The sequence below is a fragment of the Thermobia domestica genome, chromosome 3 (assembly GCF_964235325.1).
Source record: "Thermobia domestica chromosome 3, izTheDome1.hap1.1, whole genome shotgun sequence".
Lineage (NCBI taxonomy): Eukaryota > Metazoa > Arthropoda > Insecta > Zygentoma > Lepismatidae > Thermobia > Thermobia domestica.
In genome coordinates, this window is record NC_137456.1 from 303,833,733 (window position 1) to 303,845,969 (window position 12,237).

The 12,237-nt window shown below is 34.9% G+C and overlaps 1 protein-coding gene across 1 annotated transcript in view; it reads right to left on the bottom strand.

The window, feature by feature from the left end:
* The window catches only part of LOC145681112 (uncharacterized), a 461,261-nt gene that overhangs the window by 22,136 nt on the left and 426,888 nt on the right, over positions 1-12,237 (bottom strand). The window contains exons 15-16 of the mRNA XM_081752524.1: positions 10,458-10,554; positions 5,173-5,244 (exon numbers count right to left, since the gene is read on the bottom strand). Coding sequence (XP_081608650.1) covers positions 5,173-5,244; positions 10,458-10,554 — 169 coding nt within the window. The remainder of the gene's footprint in view (positions 1-5,172; positions 5,245-10,457; positions 10,555-12,237) is intronic.

The window sequence follows — 12,237 nt, forward strand, 5'->3', positions numbered from 1 at the left end:
GCCGACAGTCTCCGAGAATACCACACTGCTGCCAATCTTTGCAACAAGGGCTTCAATTTCTTACAATTGACAGCTGTTGTGCAAGGGGAATACCTTGACGGATTTGAACAATTATGTTTCTAAAAAGTTAAGTAAGATAAAATGTAAGATGGAAATGTATTTTTTTCACATTTGGCAAGTTTTGTAGCACATGCGCGACCGAAACATATAAACCGATTTTCATTTATTTTTCTCAATTCGCAAATTTTCCGCTCTATCACTACCTGAAAAATTAGTTTTGCGTTTCTTCGGCCCACCCTACTGGACAGTCCACATCATATTGTCACCTCCGGCAATTGACGTGAAACTGGTGTGATATTCCTCATTGAGCTGTTTATATGCTCACAAATAGAAGATTCACTTTCTGAAATCTCGAATCTTGAGATGGAACCATTGAAGTACTCAACAAATATTTGCGAATACGTCACAGAGCCGTTCGTGACGTCTGAATTGAAATGTTTCATAAAGGAACATTGGTGGGAATATTTTGAAGACTTCAAACTCGACAAAAAGAATAAATATACCTATGTGGTTCCAAGAAATATTTCCTTTGTCACCACTGAAGACTCAACGAGGCCACACTCCAGTTGTTGTATGGATGTCCGGGTGGCATGGAAGCAGAAATAGCAATGTTTATGTTATTTATTCTATATTTTAATTATCATTATTTAAAACCCAATATGGTTTTACAATTATGCTTAGAAAAGTTGTTTTAATACATACACAAGAGAGACTCCGGAGTATTTTTTTACTGAAACTTATAAATGAATCTACGAAAAAGGCCAAAATTGTATAATTATTGAAATTGCGTGTGAAGAAAAATATGTAACAACTTACGCAAAAAAAGTTTGCTTTAGACCTTGCTTTCAATTTAAAGTAAAGTACACACTAGTCACGTCATTTGGCAAATGCATAGTAACATAATATTAAAAATATGGTGTCAAATTGTGCAACTGAATTTTATTCTTTATAAAGATTTGGAGGCATTGTTTTGTTTAATAAAATTCTTTCTTACAAATAGTGAAGACTATAGTGTGTGACTCAAAAATCAATAACGATCTTAGATAAAGACTTGCTTTACGAGATGACTGAATGTGATTAATGTAAGAAACAACGATTGATATCTGTCACCGAAAGATTTGAATCTTACACGATTCAGTTACGACATGAGTCGATATGCAGTTATTAGAAAGACAACGTCCAACAAATCATGTAGTTAGAAACAAAAAACAAGGGTTCAATTTGTTATTTAAGATAATAAACAGTTACCATTTAGAATTTATAGACCATCTATGGCCTAAGAAACCCGGAGGTTTAATGCCACGTTCACAAAAGCTCTCCACTGACTTCTATCCTTAGCCAATTGGGTCCAGTTCCTACTGTGTATTCCTATCTCTGCGAGATCCAACTTAATATTGTCCTCCCATCTGCGCCTAGGTCTTCTTAATGCTCGTTTTCCGATTGATCTTCCAGTCAAGATTTTGAAAGCGTTTCTACTTCCTTCCGTTATAGTTACACGTCCTGCCCAACTAAGCCTCCTAGAGTTGATGACAATATTGGGTAAACCGTATAAATTATGTAGTTCCTTGTTATGAAGTTTCCGCCATTTCCCATCCCGTTCCTCTTGGGTCCGAATATTCGTCTCAGGATCTCGTTCTCAAATACTTTCAGTCTATGTTCTTCCCACAGAGTAAGCGGACAGGTTTCACTACCATATAGAACAACAGGCATGATTATCGTTTTGTATGTTTTAATCTTCAATTTCCTCGACAGAATTCGCGACGACAAGAGATTTTGAACCGAATAGTAACACGAATTCCCTGCTTTCAGTCGACATTTAATTTCTTCGTGTATATGATTTTCGTCTGTTAATATTGGTCCTAGATATTTGAAAGTATCCACTTCATCAAAAGTATTATTTAATATTTCAACGCATCCATAATTGGCCTTATTACAGTTCCGACACACTTCCATGCATTTAGTTTTCTCTGCATTTATTTCTAAACGCATATCCCTGCAAGCGTTTAATAAGATCTCTGCATTTCTTTCTATTGTCCTATTAAATTTATATAATCATCATATGCCATAACCTGATGAATATCGTTCAACTCTAGGCCCTGGTTGCTAACTTTGATTTTCCTTATAGCGTATTCCAGAACAAAGTTAAATAATAATGGCGACAACGGATCTCCTTGTTTCAGGCCATATTCGACGTGAAAGCTCGTGGGCAAAAATTTTCCTACCCGGACTTATTTTGGGATTCATTTAAACATATCTTAATTAATCTAATTAGCTTTCTCAGTATTCCAAGTTCTGTAAAAACGTTGTATAATGTATCTCTCCTTACCGAGTCGTACACCTTTCTAAAATAGTTGATGTACCGGGAAATTGTATTCTAACACCGTCGTCATTACTTTCCTTATGCAGACTTTTGTTCCCTATAACCGGTTTGATTATATCCCAAATATCTCCTAATAGAATTTTCATATGGTATCGCGGGAGTTAGACTCGTGAACTTTGCAACATCCAAAAACCTAATCGTGAAGAGTACAAAATTCCCACATCGCGACGTTCATAAATACACTTGGATATCACCAGGCGGGAAAACACATAATCAAATTAATCACGTTTTAGTAGATAGAAGAAGGCAATCTAGCATAATTGATTTAGAGGGGCTGATTGAGGGTCGTTTAGAGGGGCTGATTGTGACACTGATCAGTACCTGGTAGCAGCGATAATACAAGAGAGAATATCATTGAATAAAGGTAATATTCAATGTCCGGAAACGGAGAGATTTAATTTAAAGAAGTTCCAGAACTTCTTTAATTTAAAGAAGAGCCAGATAAGAGAGGAATATCAGATTGAAGTTTCGAATAGATTTTCGGTTTTAGAAGATTCGCAGTGCACTAGTGTTGAAAATACTTGGCTTCAAATTAGAGATAGCATTAAAATTTCAACAATAGAAACATTGGGACCCGCGGAAATACGTAGGAACAAACCATGGTTCGGCCAGGAATGCATTATACTAACAGAAAAGAAAAAACAGGCAAAATTACGCTGGCTGCAAAATCCGAATGAAATAACTACATAAAATTTCGCAAATATCAGACGCGAAACTTCCAAAACTTTTAGAAAATAAGAAACGCGATTTCTTGAAACCTAAAATTAAGGAACTTAAAGATAACAGTAAAAATAAAAACATTCGGGACAATTATAATTGGATCAGCGAATTTAGGAAAAGCTATCAATCTCGTGCTTATATATTAAAGAAAGCTGACGGATCAATTCTCACCGACACGGATAGCATCTTAAATATTTGGAAAGATTTCTTTGACACACTGCCGAAAACTAGTGTATGTGGAGAAAAAGAGATAATCATCGCAGAACCGTATATTTCAGAACCCAACCGAATAGAAGTAGAAACCGCTATAAAGAAATTAAAGAAACACAAATCTCCGGTTTTAGACGAAATTCCGGCTGAGTTAGTTTTAGCTGGAGGCGAAAAATTGTGGAACAAGATACACAAACTCATTCTCCTTATCTGGAGCAAGGAAGAATTGCCACAAGAGTGGAAAGAATGAATCATTGTTCCAATTCATAAGGTCACAAAACTGACTAATAATTATCGAGGCATTTCTCTTCTGTCAACATCATATAAAATACTTTCACATATTCTATTATTAAAATTGACCCCATACGCAGATGAAATTATTGGAGATTATCAGTGCGGATTTAGACGAAATCGATCAACTATCGACCAAATATTTACAATTCGCCAAATACTCGAAAAAAGTGGGAATACAATTTCCCGGTACATCAACTATTTTAGAAAGGTGTACGACTCGGTTAGAAGAGATATATTATACAACGTTTTTACAGAACTTGGAATACTGAGAAAGCTAATTAGATTAATTAAGATATGTTTAAATGAATCCCAAAATAAGTCCGGGTAGGAAAAGTTTTGCCCACGAGCTTTCACGTCGAATATGGCCTGAAACAAGGAGATCCGTTGTCGCCATTATTATTCAACTTTGTTCTGGATACGCTATAAGGAAAATCAAAGTTAGCAACCAGGGCCTAGAGTTGAACGATATTCATCAGGTTATGGCATATGATGATTATATAAATTTAATAGGACAATAGAAAGAAATGCAGAGATCTTATTAAACGCTTGCAGGGATATGCGTTTAGAAATAAATGCAGAGAAAACTAAATGCATGGAAGTGCGTCGGAACTGTAATACGGCCAATTATGGATGCGTTGAAATATTAAATAATACTTTTGATGAAGTGGATACTTTCAAATATCTAGGACCAATATTAACAGACGAAAATCATATACACGAAGAAATTAAATGTCGACTGAAAGCAGGGAATTCGTGTTACTATTCGGTTCAAAATCTCTTGTCGTCGCGAATTCTGTCGAGGAAATTGAAGATTAAAATATACAAGACGATAATCATGCCTGTTGTTCTATATGGTAGTGAAACCTTTCCGCTTACTCTGTGGGAAGAACGTAGACTGAAAGTATTTGAGAACGAGATCCTGAGACGAATATTCGGACCCAAGAGGAACGGGATGGGAAATGGCGGAAACTTCATAACAAGGAACTACATAATTTATACGGTTTACCCAACATTGTCATCAACTTTAGGAGGCTTAGGTAGGCAGGACGTGTAACTATAACGGAAGGAAGTAGAATCGCTTTCAAAGTCTTGACTGGAAGATCAATCGGAAAACGAGCATTAAGAAGACCTAGGCGCAGATGGGAGGACAATATTAAGTTGGATCTCGCAGAGATAGGAATACACAGTAGAAACTGGACCCAATTGGCTAAGGATAGAAGTCAGTGGAGAGCTTTTGTGAACGTGGCATTAAACCTCCGGGTTTCATAGGCCATAGAGTTAGTTAGTTATGTCTTTGGAACAGAGGGTGAGAGTAATAGAGAAGAAGAAGTATACATAGAAAGAAAACTGCTTTGTATTTTAATGGTAGCACGTAACCTGTGAATTAAAGAAAGGTGGAAAATACTTACATGTACAATCTTACTTAAAGTTAACAATAGTTAATTGATATGAAAATAACTAGCAATTATATAGAGCATACTGAAAAACATAATAAGAAATGTTTATACCAAGTGAAGCCTCTCCAGTCTTAGGAGATTTCATGAGTCTGATGGCTTTATCCGCCGAAACCGGTCTTCCTTCTAAATAATGAGAGAAAATGTTATAAATACAGTGTATCAAATGTAAAATAGTAACTTAAAAAATCTTAAGCACTAAGATCATCCATTATTTGATATTGATTTCAATATCTAGGAAATTGTATAATTAAGGTAAATCCCGAATAATACCGTACTTTACTAAATTTCAAATAAGCTTCGCTGGGACATTCATTGATGTGTAAAAAAATTAATTATTTTTCACAATAATTGAATGGAAATGCAATACAGGGCGTCTATAAAGTTTGCCCCGCGTTATTTGTTCTGAAACGGTTGGGTAGATAGAAAAATGAGCAAACACGTGTTCCACTATTTGTTGGTTCACACGATTTGAGTAAAAAAGTGTTGCCTCAGGGTCCCCTGAGGGGCTCAGTTGCGGTCTAACCCAAAAGTTTCAAATAGCAAAGGGGATAAGTAGTATATTGTTGGGAAGGCATTGATAAAAGAAAGAACATGGTAATCCATAGTATTATCTTCTTTCTTTTAACAATAGCTTTCCAACGATATACTACTTTATCCCCTTGCCATTTGAAAATTTTGAGTTGGATCCAATCTGGAACCCCCAGGGGATGCTGCATCAAAACTTTTATCCCGATATGTCGTACTTTTGAAATGATGCGATACGAGTTGTTCGCTTTTGACATTTGATTCACTATTTCAGATTCCTAGGGGTAGCAACAGAATCTGCAATGCACACTGTGTTGGCATTTTGACCGACTGCCATTTTGCACAGTCTTCGTGTAGTGATGTGCAGTGGGAATATTTCCGGTGGGAAGGAAAATATAAAAATGAATATTCCCGATTTTTCCCTTGGCATATAAATTCCAGGGAAGGAAATTATTTCCATTTCTTTATTTTATTTTCTATATTATCAGAAATAATATGACTACTTACCTTTTTTCATTTATTGTGATTTACTTTTAGGTTTTAAATAATTTGGAGATTAAGAGACAAAATTCGTTCACTGCACCTTATATAACAAATGTATAAGATAATTTTTAATTTTCATTTCCATATGCACTAGAAAGTAGCAAAATACTAATGTATAAATGATGCAAACTAGCCAGTTTGTAAAGTAATCTAGAGATTCTGAGGAGATAGAATTGAAGTACTATCAATACACCCCGAACAACCATTAGTAATGGAGTTGGCCTGTTTGTTGTCTCTGACTCGAATTTCGCTCTCTGAGGAAGAATCAGATATTGAAGAAACGAATCTCCGTAATTGTAAATATATATACATTTAAAATATAATGTTAACAAAATTAGGGTTGTTTCTCAGGATGTTTCATTAGTACCGGTGTTCGCGGATCTGTGTTAATTAGGATTTGTTTGCTTCTTTTTACACGTGCATGCATGTACCAAGCGTTGTTGGAGAATTTTTGTAACACCTTAAATATTGTTCGAAATCTTCTTAAATTAAGAATTTAATAGAACACAATAAGTACGCAGCAACAAAGCACAGTGTACATCAAATCAACATTTTGTATATATGCCATTCCACACACTGGCAACATTACGATTTAACCCGAACAGACTACATATGTTTTCTGGCAGTTTCCTAACCTAATTATTTATAACTCTTAAATAATTAATATGTTTATAATATTAGTACTAGGGTCAACTTTAGAAAATCGACGTATATAAATTTAAACTGTTTAGAGTTGTAAAAGTATGTGGACTTTCTATACCAAATGTTCTTCCAACATATTTACTCACATAAGACATATTGTAAGTAAATGTAGGTCTATATTTAGAATGTATGTACTCTCTAAATATAATAAAATAACAATACAACTCAGAATATATTTTAAAGAATCTTCTCAAGACAACAATAATAAATATACTCTGATTTTTAAAAAAAGCAAATTTTATTTTAAAATTGTAATACAGTATTAGAATATAATTTTCTTTGTGTTTGTACATAAATTTCCGGAATATTCAAATTTTTGAGAGATTCCCTGGGAATAGTCCCGAAAAATATATTCCTCGGAATTTGCCTATCACTAGGTTCGTGTAGGGACTCGGAACTGGTACCATCTTCTTTCTTTTAACAATACCTTTCCAACGATAGGCCTATACCTTGCCATTTGAAAATTTTGAGTTGGACCTCATCTGGGACCCCCCAGGGGAAATTGTAGCAAAACATTTTACATCAATATGTTGTACTTTTGAAATGATGCGACGCGTGCTGTTCGCTTTTGACATCTGATTTACTGTTTCAGATTTCTAGGGGTAGCCACAGAATCTTCAATGCACACTGTTGACATTTTGATCGACCGCGATTTTCGATACGGTTCGTGTAGAGACTCGGGATTGGTACCATCTTCTTTCTTTTATCAATATCTTTCCAATACTTGACCCCCTTGCCATTTGAAAATTTTGAGTTGGACTCCATACGGGATCCCCCAGGGGATCCTCGGGCAACACTTTTTCACTCAAAATCGTGTACTCCTAAAAATAATGGGATACGTATTCGCTGATTTTTCAATCTACCCATCTATTCCGAACAAATGAAGCAGGGTCAGACTTTATAGACGATCTGTATGTTTTTGGATTAGCATTTCTTATTCAAATATATTTAACCGTCCTCCAGATCTTGAAAATGTAGTTTTGTCATATACAGTGTCTTTGAGAAGAATCCCACGACGTTTATTAGGTGATTCCTGATCAAGAAAAGTTAAAATGAATAGACTAACAGGATGCACAAATGCTACCTTTCGGGAGGCCGTGACGCAGTTTCTCGGCAATCCCGGTGTCGTTCACATTTCTGTCTCGTTACGTGTTCGAGTGGCACTAGTGAGTGTGTTTCCTTTCTTCAACTCATCCTACATCGTTAAGTGGAGTATTTTCTAATACCATGTACTTAGTGTTCTATTTAAGCCTTTCATATCGTCTTGTGTGCAGTACAGGTTTAACTTCTATGTGCAACGTGACTGTCATTCGAGTGAATACTTTACATTTGTGATTTCGAGATGTAGTGAACAAGCCAAATACATTAGTCCTGCATGAATGTATTCGCAATATTTTTCATCTGCTTCCTGATCAAATTATTAGTATTGAGTTTGATTATAACAAGAAACAGTGAATTCAGTTTCCAGTGAATGGAAAGTTCGCTTAATCAGATGATCTTGGTACATATAACATTTAAATAGATTCTGCTAGTCCTTATATTATGACTGTCACTTTACTTTTTGTTGAAAGTCGGAAGATCATCATGTTTCCCGTATGCTCTCCGAGTACGGTGAAATTAAATCTATTGCAGATGAAATATGTTCTACTGGACACTACATCCATGAAGTACGAACTAGCAAATCTTACAGTACGCAGAAGATAATACACATATGCAGAAAGACAATACGTATGTGTATTAAGCGCCCCATACCTTCTTATGTCACTACCTGCGGTTCACGTTTGTGGTTAACGTATGGAGATTAAGTTACAACCTATGTGCAATTTGTGACTCAGCGAACCGTTTTCTGACGGAATGTACTAAACACCGCATCCTTATGGCCGTAACAGTTTCACTATCAAGTGCCCCGACATCCAGATACCCGTCCATGTCCGATACTTTGAATAAAGTGGATAATCCACCGAACGTTCATTCGTTTACCAGTTTTCCCGTATTAAGTGAGAAACGTCATTCAACTTTACTGGAGAACTTCCACCTGCAGCTGCAACTTTTGATAGTACTTTTCCCAAGGTACTCAATGTAAATGCACCTAATTGCCAGTTCGATGTTCCCACTATGATTCTTAATTTGAAAAATATATGCTTTCTTTCTAGCTATTCTACAATTATGCGTTTCCCATATTAATTACACAGAGCACAATACATTGAAGAGATAAAACATTGTCAATACCCGCTACTATTTGAAGGCAGTCGTTGAGCTCTAATGATTGTTCGAAATTTTACATATTAAGAGCATTGTACTGTTTTCTAGTCGTAAAGTAACAATTAACAACAACAAAAATACTTACTCTAAAATCTGTTTGTATGGGGAAATCGTTCCACAATTTTTAGTAATGGTTTTCTTAAAAATGTTGTTCACATACGCCTTCAACGTCCTGAATACGCCATCTGGACTAATAAGAGAATTTATGAATTGGATTTATCTGTGTGTCAATCCCATAATATGTTGTACATATGTAAACTACAAGCTCATCCACGCTCAAAGCACACACATTGTTTATGCAATTTACTATTCCAGAATTAAACTACCGGATGCCACCTGAAAACTACTCTCCCGGACTGATAAATTTTATTTACACCTTCCCTCAGGACTTCAGCTTATTAGTCGAAAGTTTGTGCAATTTGCTTTATGAAAAAAAACCACACGATAGCCGTGGATGCTATTAACCATTTATTGACCTATTTTTCAGATATGAACACTTTCAGCACATAAGTACCGATATTTTAAAGCTACGCACTAGAGTTTCTGCAAACTTCTATTGAACTACGGCAAATTAACAGAAAATCAAAATTTCAATTTTATTTTTAGATTGCAAAATTTATAACTTACTATAACGTCCATACACTGGTTAATCCACAAAAAAGTCTCCTACCTGGTAATTTACCAGAATTTCACTTATCCAGTGGATTTCCATTTACTGTTCTTGCTATTGCCACATTAATCTTTTATTGGTAACTTATGTTGGAATATTTTTATACCGCACACATAAGCGTGTCATTCATACCGATACTTCGCGAATGTAACACTTTATACAGGTTATCCAGAAAAATAGGCTGTTCAAAACACGAACTCTCTTTTCTTCCAGTATGGACATACTGAATGGAGGAAAGATGGAAGGAAGGAGAGGAATAGGAAGAAGAAGAACACAAGCGATCCATGATTTGAGAAACACAAGAAAATATTGGGAGTTAAAAGAGGAAGCAGATGATCGAAAAACGTGTAAGAAACATTTCTAGCCTTAAATCTAAAACTTAAGAAAACTCATTAGTCCCAGGACCTGCCGAAAGGCAGAATATTTAATAATATAATAATAGACACCCTACGTTTAGCAGTAATTATCACGGCACTTGTAGTGCTTATACTTTAACATACTTCATGTACATTATATTACCGTATTCGCTTGCTCCCACAAACAACGAGGCAATGAAAACGTGCAATATCTGCACATATTCCGATTCTTAAATTTAAAATAAATAAAATACTTTCAAAAATAAGATCTATCTCACCCAGAAAATATAATGGCTCTTCTCCTTGTTTTCTCTTTACTATCCTAACCTCCACTTCTGGTGGTCCACATTCCAGCTGCACATCACTGTCTTTCTTCTGTAAATTAGTTTTCAAAATTAGTGAAATAACACTTTCGTGTTACAATAGCGTTCTTAGGAATATATAAGATTAGTAATTGCACTAAATATTATCAATTAGTCTAAAATTCGCAATATAGGCTAATATAATTGTTCAACCTGCATCTTAGGAGCGGACATTTACGACAGAATTATATCCTGGATTACGTTATACTTTTTTGAAAAGAAAAATTACTTAATGAAAAAATTTTAAAAAACGGGCAAAGTTCATTATTTGATAATATTCAATGTTTGAATCAGTACAATCTGGTCACCGAATTTAAAAATTAAACTTGGCATCTGTTCGTACGGAATTGCATGACATTTCAGTTAGAATTGAAACTGGTCAAATGTTTGATTACCAAGTGTATCGAAGTTAATTACGTAAATGGTATTAAATCTTGTACTGTGACTTGATTTCATGTCTTAATGAGAATTTGCTTGGAAATTAGGTAATTGGTATGTTGAAAGTATTTTTTTAAAACTTTAATTTAAAGAGTTAAGTAAAGTTAAATGAATTCGCAATTACACTTCTCAAGTTTTGTAAAGATTCTAAACTTGAAATTAACTGTGATTTAAACCAATTGAGTAGCCCATTTCTAAACGGGTCCTTGTCCCAAAATTTTGGAAATTGAGTTATTGGTATCGTTGGATTCCTCCCGTAAATCTGCACGGGATTATATACTTGTTACTCGAATAAAACGATTCTAAAGCAATTAAAATAAAAATAAAATAAAAATAAAACAAAGGGACTCTCGTCCATTTAATATGGTGCGTTCATCTACAGCTGTGTTCTACAGAATTAAAATGGCCCTTGTCCAGTGAACTCTACCACCAAATGAATGTGTCCTTTTCCAAAGCGGTTTTAGTCCATTGTTTTGTTGAAACAGAAGTACCCATTGTAATTTATTTTTAAAAATGCATTCAATTTATTTGTATTGCATAGTGAATTATTATTATACGCATAGACAAGAATGCTTTTGTTACAGTAACAAAAGAGCAACGAAATTTGACGATCGGATTTTTTTGCTATACTGTGGTGATATCGCGTATTTGTGACTATTGGCTAATGTAATTTGTGTAGTTGATAATACGTTAGTGAGGTATAATTTCAATCCAAAATAATTATTCTGTGGATTAGTCTTTTTGCTTGTGGACGTACGTTGATCATGAACATATATAATTCTGTCAATGAAGCCTAAGTTGCAGTGAAACGGGGAGGGAATGTTAGGCCTGCTATCACCGGTCAAGGACGTACGAAAACTCGTATTCCTGCCATGTGGAAGAAGAATAAAGTTAGACATTCATCAAAGAAGCTTCCTTCACCTTTAAAATGTGACCATAAAGAGAGGAAAGGCATTCATTATTCAGCCTTAACATTGCAAGATGTCCGTAGATTCCAGCAGATGTTTTACACAACCAATAGTTCCTATGGAATGCTTAAAATTGATTAGAATAACCTTATTTTGAAGTATACTAGTAGTGAATTAATAAAACGTCATAGAGTTAGGGACGAACAAAAGCAAAAATCCAATATTGGGACAAGTATTTGTTACAATATGTCTGTATTACAATGTTTTCATGTATTACAACGCTTTTTGAAAATGAAGTTGGTGTTTTCAGACACATTCTTTATAGTGTTCGAGGGTCTCTCCTTTCTGTA